Here is a 17,575-nt window from a genome sequence, read left to right on the forward strand (position 1 = left end):
TACGTCCCTGACACAAGTCGTTCAGTTCATATTTTTTTGGCGCATAAATTGATTCACAAAAAAGCGAATAAGAAGAAGATTGAAAAGAATTTTAAGCAAAATTTGCCCCCATGCAAGGATTTAGATGAAGCTAGATAATAAAAAAAAGAGAGAATGAATTAACGAAAAACATGCGGGTTATGACTTATTGTTCATTTGTGTCTAACGTTAGTAAGGAAATCATATGTTGATGTTGAGTGATAATGAGTTTATTAACATCTACGCGAACAAAAAGGGCGAATTTAGACAAATTTTTTAATTTTTTTTCTTCTTTTTCTATTTCAGAAATTTATCATTTCATGTATGAATAAAATGGAGCAACTATTTCAAGAGCAACGTCGTAATCTTCTTAATATGATGATGCTCGCGAAACAAGGCGGTCTACCTGCATCAATAAACAAGGTTGAGTCAATGAAACAACCACTCAAAGAACAAAATAAACAACAGCCAAAAAGAAATCAGGAAACGACAAAAAATAAGAAAAAGAAACAAAAATCGTCGTCGCACGTTGAGGATGTAAACTTTTAAGAATGAATGATGAAAAGTTCATAACCATTACAAAAAAAGCTATATAAGAAAAAAAATTTCCTTCCTTCTTGGACGATGCAATTCAAAATCTTAATTCTACGATCTTATTTCATTAATTAATTTTCTTTTCGAAATTTTTTTAATAACTTCCATGAATTTTTTTAACCGAGGAAGATCAGTACATAAATGTAAATATCTTCGTGATGGATGCTATGCTAATTTCACTCACCACTCACGCAATCAATTTATATACGATGTGCACATAATGCAGTGAGGTGGAATCAACAAAAACTAAAAAAAAATGGTGGAAAGAAAGAAAAAAAATTCGTTTGGTGCTATTCTTGACGACAGTAAACTACTTTCGATGATTTATGAAGAAAATCAATGATTTGAAAGCCTTTTTCATAACCTATAAAATTTAATTATTTAAATTTAGCTGTTATTTCCTCTAAAAAAAATAATTATTAATATTATATCCAATAATTATTCTTATTATTCATCTAAGCTATAAGAACGTTAGTTCTATAAGAAAAAGTACATAGAAAATTGATTGCTAGTTAAAGATCATTCTAGTGAGGCAGGAGAGTCGTTATTGCATGATTTTCTGTATAAATCAAATTTAAAGCAGCACATATTGTAGCTATTGAGTAACAACTGCAGCTCTATACCACCAGACATACTAATTTACCATGGCTAGCATCAACTAGCTCCTGGGGTATAATTCGCAAAAAAAGGCATCTGTCATCACTCAAATTTTATGAACAGAAATATTTTCGCTAATAACGACACTCTACCCCCACTAGAAACAAAAAAGAAAATTGAAATTGAAGGAATGAGCCAAATTTTTTTATAAATTAATTTCACAAAAACCACAAAATAGTCACAAAAATCGCCATAAAACTTTTTTTTTTAAATAACTTAATTTCTTCTTAATAAAAACAAATTTTTTCAGTCTACAAACAATAAGAAAATAAATAAAAAAAGAACCCCGTCCGCTATTCATCATTTCATTAAAGTAATTAACACAAATAGACTATTGTGTATGCACGCACAAAACCAACAAATTGACAATCATAGGGAATGAGCTTTTCTATAGAATTAAACAAAAAAAAAATATTAATTAGATTAAGTGGGACCAAAAAAAAAACACAATTGAATCCTTAAAATCGTCAAATGTAAATACTATTGCAATTAAAACTAAGTGAAAGAATTTTGTGCATGATTGTTTTTTTTTATTAAAGATTTTTTGTCTTTCGTCTTTGAAAGTTTTGTTACTGCATTTTGAATTTTGTTGTATGTGAGATGAATATGAATTTTATATTTTTAAAAAAATGAAAATTGAAAGATTTTTCCCATTTATGAATTATTATATTTTTAATGAATTATATATAAATTAGTTGATGTTTTTTTTTCTACAAAGATTTTTTTTTTTGTCATTGAGTTTCTATCAAAACAAGGAAAACCGGAGAAAATGATGATCCAAAAAAATGAAAAAAAATGGGGAAAATGCGCTAAAAAATACGCTTTAAAAATTTTTTTTTCTTCTCTTCTTTTCGCTCTGTGTGACTTCATTTAATAATATTTTTTTGTCTTTCATCGATACATAAAGGAATCATATCAAAGAGATATAAATATAAAATAAATATAATATTTTTTTCATGAAAAAAAAAATCATAATAAAATGAAGTCCTGTGAAGACGAGTAGAGTAAAAGAAAGTGAAACCAAAAGTTTGTTAACAAAATTTCGCCATAAAATGCATTTGAATTAAGTGAAAGAAATTCTAATTATTTTTTTATATAATCATTTTTCAAAATTAATCCGCAATGTTACTTAAATACACCAATAATATTAATTACAATATCATTAAGATTTGATAAATTGTAATAGATTTCGTCTAAATTATGACAGTTTAAATCTCTAAAAGATATTTAGGAATCTAGTACTGCTTCAGAGGTGATAAAATTATAATAAAAATTCTGTACTAGATTCTCTAAAATATTCTAGATTAACATTTTGAATCTTTTGAAATCTATTCCAATTTTTCAAATCCTAAAAATCCTCTAACTAAACTTTTTCGGCATTTTAGTTACAGGAGATACATAAAAACATAGCATAAGCAGTTGATTGCTCAAAATAAAATGAGAAAAATAGGATAAAAATTTGACGAGAAAAATTAAGAAAATTCTCCATGAAAGTGTTCATTCAGATAATAATGATTGTGATGATTGTTGAATAAGACATATCCGAAACATAGAGACCTCAAGCAAAAAAAATTTTTGGCATTTAGAAGTCTTTTTTTTTTAAAAATTACGTGAAAAAATGTATTTTTAACTTAGAAACTTTGTTAACAAAGAGAAAAAAGCATAAAAATATGAGAGTAAAAATTGAAAAAAACTCCCTAATATGATTAAGTTTGTAATAATTGCGCATAGAGTAGAATGCATTTAGTTAAGGCTCTTATAATATTCTATTATTATTACTACTACCCCATATTGAAATGATGTTAATTGTCACGTATAAATTAGTTATGATATATAAAAATAATTACACTACATAAGTAAGAGAACAAGATTAAGTTCAAGAAACAATTACGCTTATTAAAACTATTATAAAATTATTTTTATAATAATTTCTAATTAATTAATTAATTTTGTGTGTGTATATCATTTAAGGTTCGTAGCTTATTACAAGCATTGAAATCTTTTTCTTCTTCTATATTTTCACCCATTTTCATTCCCCTTTTCCTTTATTTTTTCATCAAATTTTCTTCATTTTTTATTATTTTTTTCATTTTATAAATAAAAGCATTTTCTTACTGAATCAGGAATTTATGTTATTTGATTAAGTGTTCAGATGACAATGATCAATTAGCTTTTATTAGTCCCAATTAAACCTTATTTCTAATAATTAAATTAAAGCAGACTTTTTAAAACAATAATCTTACCTGTTTGAAATCTCAAACAAGACTGAAAAACAATCAAGAGGGGCATGCAACTATCAATAGACTAATCAAATTCAAATATAATTTAACCGTTAAACTGAAATAGCTGTCATTTGAACACTTTTAATCAAATTAACACAAAATGGAAAACAATTGATGGGCACTGAATGATATTGAAAAAGAAAAGAATCAAGGATAAGGATAACTAGGAGACAAATTTTTAGGAAAAAAAATGAATGTTAGGACAAAAAAAAAACTAAATTAAATTGATTCATGTTGAATTAGAATGATATGAAAAGGGAAGTAATTCCAAATTGTGAGAGCGACCATTAAATAAAAAAATAGCTAAAAGATATAGATGAGTTTAGGACAAATTATTAATGATTAAAATGAAAGGAAATATCTCAATGTACACTAGGCTGGATATCAAGAACTTTTGTACTATGGAATATTAAAATTAGCAACCACATAAATCTGCCCAATCATAAAAAAATAAACATTTAATGGACATCATTAAATAAAAAACTTGTAATTAAACTATTTTTTATATATAAATAAACTTTAATGTTCGTGTTTTTATTATTTTTTTCAAATATATGTCAATCAATGCAAAATAAAAAGGGAAATTCATATGGAGTTGTATTACAAAAAGTGGACTATATAATTATGCAAAAAATTTAAATAATATTTTAAACTCCTCGAATTTACCCTTTTTTCGATTATTACTATCCCCAAAATATGTATTAAGCTTTTTTATTTTTAATTGATAAAATGAAACGAATGAACCTAATGTAAATAAAATAAAATAAACAACATTTCTATTAGAATTAAGTCGATAAAAAATGAAATCTACATTAAGTAACTAGGATACAAGATGTACGAAAATAAAAAAAAAGAGAAGAAAATGGCAAAGATTTTTAAAGTTTTAAAAGTTTTTGTTAAGAGAGAATAAAAAATGAATGAAAAAAATATACAATTAAGGTTTTAATTATTAAGTTACAAACAAGTCATGAAATAAAAAATTATAAAAAAAATGAAAGTCTTTAGACACAAAAAATAATTTTTGTTGTTATTTTATTAATTTTTTTGAGATTTTCAGGATGGTGATTTGAGTTATTTTACAGGACAATTACCTGATTAACCCATATTTAGATTTTGTTACCACGGCAACGAAGCGACAGTTTACTTAGAATCAAGTTGCAGAAAATTGATGAAAACAATCAAATTTTCCCAATTGTCTTCAACTTGGTTCTAAATTTAAGAATTTAGCAGCAATCATATAATGTAATTCCAAATCAAATGAAGTAAACCTCGTTAAAGCCATTCAAATAGCCAAATGGAGTCCTCGTGAAGACTGCTTCCATTCGTTGTTCATAAAAGAGTTTTAGAAGTATCTCAAAAGCTCGAAAATTCCGCTTCCTCAATTGTGTCGCTTTGAAATTAATCCACATTTTGGTACAATTCTAAATATTTACTAACCCTTTCCTCATAGTAATTTGGAATGAATTTCGATTGAAATTTATAAAGAAAGAAATCAGAAAAAAGTCTATAATGGAACAAAAAATGTCGAATTTTGAAATTCTCCTGTCAATTTTTTTCGGTCCAAAATCTTCCAATTTTTTATACGAAAATTGTAGATTTTGGATGAAAATTTTCGATCAAAATTCCTTAAAATTTCGTTTGAAAAATTGAAATAATTTGGGGGGAAATATTTTTCAAGTCGAAACTGCAGGAAAAATCTTCCATGCAGTAAAACACAATTCCCTGAATGTTTTCCTTAAAAATTCCTTCAAACTACTTTCCAAAATACTTCGATCTTATAAGCTTTTATAAAACTGTAAATTCAAAATCATTTTGTTTTTGTTTATGAAAAGCTTAGCACACAATAGTGCTAAAAAGCTTTTTGATTGAAACAGATTGATTTCAGCACTTGTTTACAAAAAATAATCTTCATTCATTCAGCACAGCACACTATTAAGACTAATATTTCAAAAGAAATTTAAAATATATTTTGTACAAATTAATTAGTTTAGCTACATTATTTAGGATATATTAAGTAGTGAACAGGGTTTACTGATAACAATTCTTATATTTAAAATAGTTTAAAGAATTTTAAGCCTAAAGAACTTGCAATTAAGAAATTTCAAAATTTCGCGAAATTCTTTTGTTTCATATAAAAAAGTTAGGAACTGTTTTTCTAATACTTCCAATTTTTCAATTTTAAACAATCGGTCATTTATAATTAAATCGGTCATTTTATATTAAAATTGATTTTTTTGAATCAAAAATCGGTCAAATTTAGTCAGTAGAACAAGTTACAAATTTACAAATAATGTCAAGTGAATTTAACACATTAAGTGATATTTTAGAGTTACCTGTAGGGATTTTTGGATATTATGATGAAGAATCACTTCCGGAATCTCTTAGAACAACAGCTATTGAAGCAATTAGTTTGCCTTCAATTGATTCTATACATCCTGGTAATGAACTGTATCAGTTGGTAAGTTAGTTAGAAAAGTATTAAGTTTTTAATGATTTTAGATGAAATAGCTAATGTATTATTATCCTGTATTGAAGGAAAATGAATCGAGTGTCCGTAGAGAACTATTGGATATATCGCAAAGCATCAGAACTGAACTTATACATTTACAAATAGTAAATACACCATATTTTATTAATCAAAACAATCATGTAATCATAAATGATCAGAACATTGAAAATCATAAGCAGGAGCAACACAAAGTAGACGAAGGAATCAGGATTGAAGCAATTCAGAACACTAATGAGCTCCAAACTCAGTGTGGATCTCAAATATCTGCAGAAGAGAGCAAAGTGTCGCCTGCAATTACTAGTTCAACTGGAGTCATTCTCGATTCCAACGCAAATATTATAAAGCTGATGAAAGCAGAGGAGGAACTTGAAGAATTGGAGGCAATAAACAAGAGATTAGAAGAAAGTTATCAACAATCAAGGAACGAAATTAAAGAACTAAAACGAGCAGTCATAGAGCAAGTGAGGCTAAACAACATCCAGTTTGATGCAACTACAATCAAAAAGACATTCAAACGTAAGAATTCCGTAGCAAGCTCATCATTATCTTGCACTTCATCACAAGTTTTCAGCACATCATCTTGCAGTTCGGACAATCCAAGAAGATCCAGAGGTCGTCCACCCAAAAATATAGATGAAGCCAAGAAAAAACTTGAAGAAGCCAAACCAAAATTGAACGCCAAGCAATTAAAAGTTGCAAAAAATAACGTTTCATGCATCATATCCCGAAAGAATAAGAATAAAAGGCTAGAAAACTTGTATGATGAAGAGCAACGACTAACTGAATTGAACAATGATCTGAATGAAAAGTATCAAAGGAATAATGAAATCATTGAGGCAGCTTTAAAAAGTGTTAAGCTATAATAATGTACATCAGAAACGATGAAATTAAGTTTTCAGTCATTCCTGATATTTAGAAATTATTGTACTACTTTAAATGTGCTATATTCAAAAAGTATTATGAATTAGATGAATTAGGAAGAGCTCGAAGTTGACTCGGATTTCATATGGAGTCGAGCCGACTTTTCTATGCAAAATTAGGGTCAACTTCAAGCTCTGGAACGCAGGGTCGTATTCAGGAAAGGTTTTGAGATTTTTGTCTCTAAAAACCTTAGCAATTTGAAGAAATATTTTCAAAAAGAGGGAAGGGAGGGAGTTTTGAGACTTCGGGGTCAAACTCCAATAATAGGACGTATTCATAACAGATTTTGGGATATACAAATTTAAAATAAGGAATCTAAAATTGTAAATTTAAGAAATTTTGGAAAATTTTACACAAATTCAGAAAAAACAAAAAAGCTTCAAATTGTAAACAAAGATTTGAACTTTGAGCGTTTTTGAAAGCTCTTGTAACGTACAAAATTGCTCTTTAGAGCTTTTAGATAGAAAATGAAAAGGATAAATAATTAAATGCCATAATTGAAATTATATTTTTAAGCAAATGTGTTCCTATTTACCTAAAATATTACTAAATGGCACTAGATACTATAGATAGAATATTATCCCTAACAGACAAAGATAATGCACTCGAGAGCTTGCTCACCTTACATATATTGGATAAGCTTACCCATAAGCATTACTCTTAGCCTACTATGCTCTTGAGAGCACACTCTTTGCCTGTTAGGGTTAGACATCCTGAAAACTATGAATATACAAAAAAATCCACAAATTATTATGTAATTTTTTAACTATCTGTTAAATACATATATACTTTATTTTTCAAAAAAGAAAACTATATCAATCGAACTTTCATCATCCACTTATATCTTATTATATGTCTATAACGTGTCAGAGGACAAAAAAATCAAAAAAGTTCTAATCAGTTAAAACAGTTGAACAGTTAGATTAATCATAACAATAATTATTAGCTCAATATCATATTCTGTTCCTCATTTAATAACGGAATTGAAAATATTAAACTCCATATTTTGTCAGTTTCTTCGAGTAGATTACGTATCCTAATATGAGAATCGACAGACAAGTTCCATTTCTCAATTGTACTTTCGAGCTCGTTCATAAAAACGAAAGTAAATGAATCCTTTGTAAGACCCTCAAGTTCTACAAGATTTCCCATTTCTTCGATCTTAATCACATGCTTACAATCATTCGCACGACTACTTACACTTTCACATAGCCAGTCAAAGTTAGTCGTTAAAATGATTGATTCCGTTGTTATTATCAACATTCCACAATCAATTGTTTTTGGAGCCTCAATTACTTTCGTCGAATCTGTTGCCGATGTAACGGATGTTACACAGCTATTGTACATTGCAATATATATTAATTCATTTTGATCTGATAATTTTAATAGTTTTGTGTTAACATGTGCTGATAAATCTCTGCTAATCTCAAGTGTTTGATCTGAAATGAGAAACAATGAATGCTCTATGTCCCAAAAAGTCTAATTAAATAACTTACTTGATGTTGTTATATGCTTTTGTAGAATTGATGACAATTTACTATCACGAAGTATAATGTGGAAATTAAAATTAGCTTTCATGATGAAACTTAGACCGGTGTCGAAGATAATCTTCCTTATCATGACTATTTGGTCAACAGAATATGTCATTGATTTCCTTAGCCATGATTCGACATTCTCAGTTTCCTTTCCGACAATTTTCAATAGATAAATCTTCTTTGTAGACATGACAACTAATGCTGCAGTTGGCATGAAGTTTGAAGATGTATCGTCTTCTATCACAATACACTTTACCAGCCACATGAACTTTTCATCATTATCTTCGAGAACATTTTGAAAGATAAACAGCTTTAAGCGATGATCGACAATCGAGAGATTATCAAAATTGTACTGAATTGGCTTTGATGGATGATTTACAGGTTCTGGTTCCTTCTTTGAGATAGTCCTTGACAATAAAAGGCTTGATGTCTTGAAAATTCCCTCTAATGGACTCTTTGGCTCATCCTTTACAGACTTCTTCTTACCGTTTTGTTCATATGCTGTACAAACAGACTCACATACGGATCCAGAGCTGCTTGATTCTGTTAAATTAACATTTGTTATGTTTAATATTACTTTCGGCTTTTCAGGCTCATTCAGCTGCTTCTCTTCAGCTATTTCTTTAATGCTCTTTTCGAGAACTGTATCTTCACTCTTTCCTGGATCATCGTCTATTGTATCTAAAGACGGTGCTGTTGATATCCTCCGTTCTTCTGACTTCCTACTTAATTGATCAATAACTTCTATTGAGCTTTGAGATGTATGCGAGACTTGTGAGGAACATTCACTTAGAACTTCTACAGAACTTCCAGCTACCGATTGATTCGAGTCGAATGCACTTTCTAAAACATCCAAAACTAAAATAATCAGAAACAATTTACAGAAGAAAAAAAAATTAAATTTACCAATGCTACTGAAAGAATGACTTGTTTTCGGACCGCCACCAGTTGCATTTTCCTCAACTTTCTTCTTATCTATGCTGATGGAAGAAGCAGGTCTGTTCAGAGTAGACATTGATGATAAAACCGTTCCAGGAAAGAAGCTTGATTTCGGGCTTGTTGCACATTTACTTGTTTTCTGTATTTCGATTATATACTTATTTCCACATGACGGACACTTGATATCTGTAGATTAAAGAGAAGAAAACTAAATTAATGTCAAATTTTCAAAAGAATAATTTTAAAAATTAAGCAAAATACTATTAACGACTTTTTGAAATTCAGAAAAAATGCAAGGTTCAAAATTTGAACTCTGAATTTACACAATTTGAAATTTTGAAAACCGTTATAAAATTGAATTTTTAAATTCCGTTAAAATATTTTTAGAATTCGACCGTATTAATCACCCTACATTTAAATATAAAAATCTGATCATTGTCAGCAAAAATGCGCAATTATCATGCATCGCAAAATAATTTTCCTTTCTAGTTCAATTACCTCGTAGTAATCAGCTATAAATATGTCAGACTATAAACAATTCATGTTTTATAGCTCAAAACTGTGTTATCAGATTGTATTCAGTCGTACAAAATTTAAATACATATAGTCAAGGCCGTTTAAAATAAACATAAACAGAAATGACCTTGAAATCTTTCCTGCTTGCACGCATCCAAAAAAAATGAAAAGAAGAAAAAAAAATCAGTGTGTGACTCACCATTTTGACGATTCTTCTTTCGATCATCATCGTTTTCTCGACAGAACTGTGAATTGCATTTTGGACATTTGTAGACTGTCTGATTCATTTCGGAAAGTGGACGAGAACTCAAATAATCTCTCAAGATCTTTTCAACTTCTTGACAGCTTGATTCTTCCATTCGATAAAATCGTTCCTTCTTGTCCTTCCTAATTGTATCGAATGTCAAATGGATGAGATTTGAACGGACTCGTTCGACACTTTGTAGTGTTTGTATTCCCCATTTAATTAACGACTTTCCAGTCATTGCATCGCGCTCTTTTATTATCTTATCGGCTATAATTAAAACCAAATCTTCTTTAGTTGTTTCATCAATCACAATAAATAATGCCTCATTATCTTCAGGCTCTGACAATGCTGTTTCATCTTCTGTTGTAATAAATGTATCTTCGAGTGCTGATGCATAATTACTTAATCCATTCGAACTATCATAAATACTCTTATACATTGTTTTATCATCACTTTCAACTAAAGTGTGGTCATGTGGCGTCGATGTTTCAATCGGATCACTTGCTTCATATGATTCATCCATTTTGAGATGAATTGGCGAGCCACATAAAATATTTCCTGATTCGAGACGTCTTTTGGCTGTTGATTCTCTTTGATTTTCATAACCAGGAATTAAATCTTGATTAAATAGCCATTCATTTCCGTATTGTTCTCTCAATTGCTCAATTTCACGCTTTGTTGTCAAATGATCCTTACTTCCTTCACGTAATAATTTCTTTTCTAATGGAGATTTTGCTTCGGGTTCCTTTCCACTTTCTTCTATTTCCGATATTGACCTTGGCTTTACTTTCTTTTGTGTACTTGTTACAATTGTCGATCCATTTAATGTTGAACTATATGAGTTGCTATGAATTGAGCTTAAACTAGTATTGTCTGGTGTATTGCTTACACTTTTTGTAGTCGGCGTATGTGTGTTGCTATTACTAGATGATCGTGCAAGATTCATTCTATGACCATAAATTGGATAATAATTTTCATAACTTCCAGTTAATGATTTCTCTTGTTTTGATAATAATTCACCATCGAGTTGGAATTGCACAGTAGCTGCATTTTTGCTTAAATATCTGCATGTAGCGACGCGATGTTTTGGATGAAATGCAAGTGGATTTCCAGACATGTTTAAATATCTTAATGAATTCAATGTACACAATGGCAATAATAATGCATGATCAAGTAAGCAATTTCCCGATAAATCCAATTCTAATAATGCATCAAGACGAACAAGTCCAGAAATATCCTCAATAAAATTATCATTTATGATTAAAACTTGCAGTCGACGATACGTTTCGACATTTAATTTAGGTATATTTGTTAATTGATTATATGATAAATTTAGAATCTTCAGGTTTGGTAGATAAACAAGCGCAGGTATTTGGACAATTTTGTTATGTGATAGATTTAAAAATTGTAGGTATGGCGTAAATTCAAATGAATTATCTACACGCTCTAAATTATTGTATGAGAAGTCGATTCGTTTAAGTGAATTCCATATAAATCCACTACAATTATCACCTGCACAATGCATTATAAGATCTTTAATAGTTGTTAAGCTCTTCTCAACGACAAGCTCTTGCAGTTGTTGCCTTAACTGCTGTAATCCAACAATTCGCTTTATTGACACTCTTTGAATTTCTAGAGTTTTCATATTGCGGAACTTGGATACATCTATTACACAGTTATCATCATCATCTTCTATAGTTTCATCGTCAACATATTTTGTTAATTTTAATACTAGAGTCTTTTGAATAAAATCATATATAAACATCAGTTCTCGAAAAACATTAGACTTTGAATTATTTGGCTTTGTCACTTGAAAAGTTTGCGGTGGCGTTAACTCATCATCATCAATAATAAGCGAAAATGAGTCGTTTAATGCTCGTAAAAGTTCACCTTAAAAATAAATTACATTGTGAATATTGTGAAATTACGTATTGATAATTAATTTATTAAAAATTTACCTGATAATGTAAATTTAAACTCAGATGTGAGCAATTTGTCGCCTTGTTGACGTATTAGCTTCGATAAATTGTGAATTTTTTTTGGATCCATCTTGTTTATTATTTTTTTTTCAATGATTTCTTGTTTTTATTTGAAAATTTTTTTTGTTTTCTTTGTTAAAAATTTCACTTTAATTTTTCTCACTTTTCCTCATAAATTAATTGACTAATACGACAAATCTATAATTAAGGATGATAAGCACAACACTTTTATCATCAAATTAAGCAAAATATAATGAAGGAAATGACTAAAAACTTAAAAATTAGAAAATATTTTTTTGAATTTCAAAACAGCTGAAAGAAAACAAGGGGAAGACTTCTCGCCATAGACACTTAAAGCATTTCAAATATTGCAAAACCGTTAAAATCTTTATTCGAGAAAAAATTCATTTAAAATTCATAATAAATTTTGTGCAATCTTGTACAACTTGTCTAACTAGAAATAAACACGATTAGAATGGATATATAGGTCTGATGACTCTGCAAGAATCTCCTTGACAATATTTCAAGTTTTCGGCTATCAATTGATATATTGCTTGAACTGATGGTAAAATATCATATGCAATATTGTTCATTTGATAAGGATCGGCCGATAAGTCAAATGCCTCATTAAAATTCTCGCGGTCATCAAATGAGCAGTATAGAAAATCAACATCGGATGCAAGGTGTCGTACACATGCATACGTATTGTTCCATGAATCTTGACATTTACAATCTGCTTCGATAGAACATCCGGCTAGTCGTTGACTTTTTCGCCATGGACATTCTGGATTGAATGTGTCTATTGTGCCTTCTCCATAATGTTCGATAAGAATTTGCCTCTCATAAAGCTGTTCAGCATCGACATTGTTGATATCTATGAGCTTATCGAATGGTTCACCATCAAATTGTGTTAAATCGTAGGATATTCCAGCCAGAGACAAAATTGTTGGTGCTAAATCAATTAAGGCAACTGGATAGTCTACTACAGCTTTCTCCTGTATATTTGGTCCACGAATTATCAATGGAATCTTAATATCCGTCTCATAAGGTAGCCTTTTGTCCCAAGGCATTGCCCAATTACCTAAATGATATCCATTATCTGATGTAAATATTATATAAGTATTGTCAATTAAACTTTGCTCTTCCAACTGATTAATTATGTCTCCAACCATGTCATCGACCGATAATAATGTTTGTAAACGTGAGCGATAGTAATGCTCTATTTTACTGATAACAGATTCGGAGAGCTTTTTTGGTTTCATTGTCAAAAGCCAATGTTTTTCTGTGGCTTTTGCACCCACATTAAAGTTTTCACTTCGTGGCACTGTGTAATTTGATAATGCATCTTTATACTTTTCTTCTGGTGTAAACGGAGCATGACATGATGGTGTTGATATGACTGCTAAAAATGGCTCATCTTTGGATTGATTACTAATGAATTCTTTGGCTTGATTCTTTATCACATTCGTGAGATAGTCCTCAGGCATATCTCCATACTCAACAATTCGTCCATTCTCTGTTAATGTGTAGTTGTAATATTTACTATTTCCGTGTAAGCCATAAAAGTCATCATAGCCGTAAGGAACTTTTTTTGAATAATAATCATTCAAATATTTTCCAGCATAGAATGTCCTATATCCGTTATCATGTAATAATGCTGGGAATGTTTTGCCTTCATGTTCCTTAATCCACTCATTTGAATAACATCCTCCTTCCACTGAATTATTAAATGTTCTCGTATTGTGTGCATATAGACCGGTCAATATAGCTGATCGACTTGGACAGCATATTGGTGATGTCGTAAACTATAAAATAATACAGATTAGAGTATATATTAAAATCATCATAACAAAACTTTACTTACAGCATTTTTGAAGATAACTCCTTTGGAAGTGACAAACTTTTCAATATTTTTTAATGGTTCAAGTGAGTTCAGTATCAAATCTTGGTCGTCAGTCAGAAAAATAATAAAATTAAATTTACCAAAAACACTGCTTGATAAGAATATTAAAAATGATAACGCGATTAAGTGAATTTGCATATTATTAAGTATATTTTTTTGTGTATAACTCTTAAAAAAATTTTTATGACCTTAGGCTTTATGAAATATTTGTAAACATAGTAGACTAAAGTATAGGATGATTGAATCCGCTTATGAACGCTTTTGAGCAAAAAAATCAATAACTACCTATATACTAAATTATTCACTGTATACACATTAACAATGTAAAATAATACACTTTAAGCGACTAACTCATAATGCGGACACATCCCTATTTTCGGTTGTATGGAAGCATATGAATGTATTAATATGAATGACAATGTTGATTGCTAACGGTCAAAAATTTGAATTTTTTGTTGCACTAACACTGTTGTAAATTTGATTAAAAACATTTTTTCGAGAATTTTACACATTTACAATTAGTTTTAAAGATAACGAGGGATTGCACATGATGAATTATTTACTAGTCTATCTGGCTGCAGTCAGACAAAACTGCATTTATGATGTTTTATGTAGATTTTTGTTATTTAAAAATTTGTGAATTTAAATGACACTAACACTATCACAGCAATTTGAAAATTAATTTGCCCCGATTTAAAAAAACCGTTATAAGTTCACAGCAAATTAAAAATTGATGCAGTTCCAAATAATGGACGTTAAAATTTCAAATGACACTAACATTATCACAGTAATTTTACAGAGAAATCAACATAAAATGTTTGATGATATTAAAAAGTATACGAAATTGCGTATGATCGAGTAAACAAAGTGCAGTCTGTCATCATCTGAAATTTCAAACGGAGAAGCATGCTTAAAAGATTGATTTTTAAAGTGGGAAAGTTGCTCTATCGCCATAAATGAATGAATTGGTGATAAAAATACCGCAATTAATCATTTTTTTTTTGTTTCACAATTATTAGTTACTTTGTTTTATTTTATATTCTTGGATTTTTCTATTAATCTAATTTAATCTTGTACACTTTTTTTTTGTTCAGTTGCCTGTGTATATATATGGTATTTTTCTGTTTCTGATAAATATTTTTTTTCTTATAATTCTGTTTTTTTTTTTTTTTTCTTTATCATTTTGATAAGTTCACTTGAATGATTGGCAAAAAATGAGTTGATTTTCTCATTGTCATTACCTGCTGTTGTGATCAAGTTTCCTGATTACGATGATATTTTCGGCAATGAATTTGTAGAGATTTCTGAGAATTAAAGACTTTTTGGCATATGTTACATGGAATCTCTTGCCGCTCTTGATGCGTTACGCTTATATGAAATGCAAGATCGTTACGAGTAAAATATTTTTTTGGACATGTTGGCACCGGGCATTTAAAATTTTTAATTTTCGCATGTGCCTGCAATAAAATCGCGTCCAAAAAAGGTAAAGTAAGAAAATGAAAATTAATTTTTTTTTTTTCTTATCAAATGACAAAAAGAAAACGGGGGTATAAATTATAAGTAATTAATCTTACCTGTTCTATATGTTTGTTCAATTTACACTTGAACTGATATCGTTTACCACAAAAACATACATACCTATATGACGATGGGAAATTAAAAAAAAATTATCAAATCAAAAAAAAATTGAAATGTCATAAAATGATTTTTCATTTATTTCATACGAAATAAAATAAATAGATGAATTGAAGAATATAAAAAGCGATACTCACGGATAAATTCCTAAATGCCTTTTCAAATGGCTTTTTAAGTTATTTTTGTATACAAATTTAGCGTGACAGACGTTACAGAGATATTCTCCGGGTCCATCACCGATTCTCGGATTTGACAACACCATTAATTGTTGATTTGGATCACCTGTTTCTGTTGAATTATTATCATTTAATGGAGATGATGAATGCATATTTGTTCCATCATTTGAATCATTATTATAATGTTGCGAACTATGTTCACTAGTACGATTACTGATATGATGATTTTCGGGGATATTTGTCACCATATTTTGTGGCGGTAACGATTCCTCATCCTCATCCTCACTGATTGGTTCAATTTTAATTTGGTTCTTTAGTTCTTCCGGTACAATTGGAAGGTTTGAGGTCTCTTCCTCTATTACCGCTAACTCTCTCTCACGTTCTCTCTCCCTTTCCCTTTCCTGTATCATTATATGATTATTGTTGTGTTCTACTACTGATGCTACTATTCTATCACTACTTGTTTGACTAATATTATTATTATTATTATTATTAAGATGAATTTTTGGTGATAATGGTTGTGGGGGGATAGATATTAAATCTCTTTTGACTAGTACGAACGTTCCATTTTGATGCAGCTCGAGATGGTCAAGGAAGTGATCTGCATTTGTAAAATCCATTTTACAGAATATACAGAAATATCTGTATATCCGCAAGAAGTAAAAAAGAAGAATCATTTTGTATTAGAAAGAGAAAAATGATGATGATAATAATGTCTATATGGATATATAGAACGTCTCTCACCTTCTAATTGATGCAGATGTCATTTGTTCTTCTTTTTCTTCCTGCTTTATTCTATTTGATGTGATTCCATTTACTGGCTGCTGTTTATGTAGCTCGGTGCTTTTATTGACTGTCAAGTCTTTTGCTGTTAAGTTTTCGTCATGTAATGAATTCACTAATTAATTGAAATGATGAGGGAATTAGAAATGATTAAAATAAGAAATTATCATTTCAAAAGAGTTAAAAGATCATTGATAAGACTTTTCAGCACTGAATAACAAGAAATTATCAGTATTTCTACCTTCTTGATGATGATAAGAACGTTCTTTTAAAAAATTTTGGTTTTGACCTTTTAAAAAAATATTTTCACTAAAACGGTGATGATTTTCATAATTTTGTTCACTAATTGATCGTTCATAAGCTCTCCTTAATGATTTTGAATAGTGATGGGTTATTAATTCCATTATTTTTTTATTTTTTTAATTTTATTCTAATTTTACTTAATTTTTTCCTAAGATTATTCTATTCAGGGGGACTAAGACTCACTGTAATTAACCACGGGATCATTTTCGATTGAACAATTTCGTGCGGGAATTTTCAAATTAGCACAAATGCCGAAAAATGTTATTTACTTAATTAACATAGTTTCTACCATGCTCGTTGGATAGTAATTTTGAATATTGATCCATTTGATATGCTGCCATGTGCTGTCATATCACTTTTAATTCAATAAATGAATTTATAAAAATATCCCCTTTTCTACTGACTAGCCATAAAGTAAGTAGAATATGATGTGTGTATTCATGCCGTGTTTATGTTACAAATTTTTATCGCTTTTTTTAATAACGGGTTTTTGAAATTTAAATTTATTTTGAACTTTAATGAGGTTCAAAATTATTTTCTTGAATTGTATGAAATCTTCATACTTCACAAGAGAAAAT

General features: G+C 29.3%; 5 protein-coding genes across 6 annotated transcripts in view; 2 read left to right on the forward strand and 3 right to left on the reverse strand.

The window, feature by feature from the left end:
* CycD (cyclin D) overlaps positions 1-4,535 on the forward strand; it is a 74,545-nt gene extending 70,010 nt beyond the window's left edge. Inside the window, exon 5 of the mRNA XM_070635733.1 lies at positions 325-4,535. Within this exon, the coding sequence (XP_070491834.1) occupies positions 325-567 (243 nt within the window). The 3' untranslated portion in view covers positions 568-4,535. The remainder of the gene's footprint in view (positions 1-324) is intronic.
* A 1,306-nt stretch (positions 4,536-5,841) lies between these two features.
* On the forward strand, positions 5,842-6,923 carry LOC139086910 (putative leucine-rich repeat-containing protein DDB_G0290503). Its single transcript, XM_070635545.1, has 2 exons — positions 5,842-6,009; positions 6,087-6,923. Exons 1-2 carry the CDS (start codon positions 5,842-5,844, stop codon positions 6,921-6,923), a joined length of 1,005 nt encoding a protein of 334 aa, XP_070491646.1.
* An 873-nt stretch (positions 6,924-7,796) lies between these two features.
* On the reverse strand, positions 7,797-12,504 carry LOC139086920 (serine/threonine-protein kinase 11-interacting protein). Its single transcript, XM_070635555.1, has 5 exons — positions 12,177-12,504; positions 10,171-12,108; positions 9,423-9,641; positions 8,478-9,359; positions 7,797-8,420 (listed from the first exon to the last, which is right to left on the reverse strand). Exons 1-5 carry the CDS (start codon positions 12,265-12,267, stop codon positions 7,924-7,926), a joined length of 3,627 nt encoding a protein of 1,208 aa, XP_070491656.1. The 5' UTR covers positions 12,268-12,504; the 3' UTR covers positions 7,797-7,923.
* A 61-nt stretch (positions 12,505-12,565) lies between these two features.
* Positions 12,566-14,804, reverse strand: LOC139086922 (N-acetylglucosamine-6-sulfatase-like). Of its 2 annotated transcripts, XM_070635558.1 has the most exons (3): positions 14,566-14,804; positions 14,062-14,188; positions 12,566-14,002 (listed from the first exon to the last, which is right to left on the reverse strand). In XM_070635558.1, exons 1-3 carry the CDS (start codon positions 14,610-14,612, stop codon positions 12,668-12,670), a joined length of 1,509 nt encoding a protein of 502 aa, XP_070491659.1. In that variant the 5' UTR covers positions 14,613-14,804; the 3' UTR covers positions 12,566-12,667. The 2 variants fall into 2 exon arrangements, with proteins under 2 accessions (XP_070491659.1, XP_070491658.1); XM_070635557.1 differs by lacking the exon at positions 14,566-14,804 and having other exon boundaries at positions 14,062-14,361.
* A 355-nt stretch (positions 14,805-15,159) lies between these two features.
* LOC139086923 (myoneurin-like) lies at positions 15,160-17,183 on the reverse strand. Its single transcript, XM_070635559.1, has 5 exons — positions 16,936-17,183; positions 16,656-16,809; positions 15,873-16,553; positions 15,675-15,738; positions 15,160-15,557 (listed from the first exon to the last, which is right to left on the reverse strand). Exons 1-5 carry the CDS (start codon positions 17,096-17,098, stop codon positions 15,354-15,356), a joined length of 1,266 nt encoding a protein of 421 aa, XP_070491660.1. The 5' UTR covers positions 17,099-17,183; the 3' UTR covers positions 15,160-15,353.
* Positions 17,184-17,575: the final 392 nt, after the last annotated feature.

The sequence above is a fragment of the Chironomus tepperi genome, unplaced genomic scaffold (genome assembly GCF_022539635.2).
Source record: "Chironomus tepperi strain 1889 unplaced genomic scaffold, CSIRO-AGI_Ctep_v1 contig_93, whole genome shotgun sequence".
Lineage (NCBI taxonomy): Eukaryota > Metazoa > Arthropoda > Insecta > Diptera > Chironomidae > Chironomus > Chironomus tepperi.

What these genes read in the sequence shown, in the direction of transcription:
- LOC139086910 (XM_070635545.1), top strand. Translation starts at nt 5,842, where the DNA reads ATGTCAAGTGAATTTAACACATTAAGTGATATTTTAGAGTTACCTGTA. An exon ending in GTAATGAACTGTATCAGTTG is followed by an intron (nt 6,010 to 6,086) that starts GTAAGTTAGTTA and finishes CCTGTATTGAAG; the next exon opens with GAAAATGAATCGAGTGTCCG.
- LOC139086920 (XM_070635555.1), bottom strand. Translation starts at nt 12,267, where the DNA reads ATGGATCCAAAAAAAATTCACAATTTATCGAAGCTAATACGTCAACAA. An exon ending in TCATTCTTTCAGTAGCATTG is followed by an intron (nt 9,360 to 9,422) that starts GTAAATTTAATT and finishes TGGATGTTTTAG; the next exon opens with AAAGTGCATTCGACTCGAAT. An exon ending in AAAGCATATAACAACATCAA is followed by an intron (nt 8,421 to 8,477) that starts GTAAGTTATTTA and finishes TTCTCATTTCAG; the next exon opens with ATCAAACACTTGAGATTAGC.
- LOC139086922 (XM_070635557.1), bottom strand. Translation starts at nt 14,238, where the DNA reads ATGCAAATTCACTTAATCGCGTTATCATTTTTAATATTCTTATCAAGC. An exon ending in GAGTTATCTTCAAAAATGCT is followed by an intron (nt 14,003 to 14,061) that starts GTAAGTAAAGTT and finishes ATTATTTTATAG; the next exon opens with TTTACGACATCACCAATATG.
- LOC139086923 (XM_070635559.1), bottom strand. Translation starts at nt 17,098, where the DNA reads ATGGAATTAATAACCCATCACTATTCAAAATCATTAAGGAGAGCTTAT. An exon ending in ACATCTGCATCAATTAGAAG is followed by an intron (nt 16,554 to 16,655) that starts GTGAGAGACGTT and finishes GCGGATATACAG; the next exon opens with ATATTTCTGTATATTCTGTA. An exon ending in TGAACAAACATATAGAACAG is followed by an intron (nt 15,558 to 15,674) that starts GTAAGATTAATT and finishes ATTTTATTGCAG; the next exon opens with GCACATGCGAAAATTAAAAA.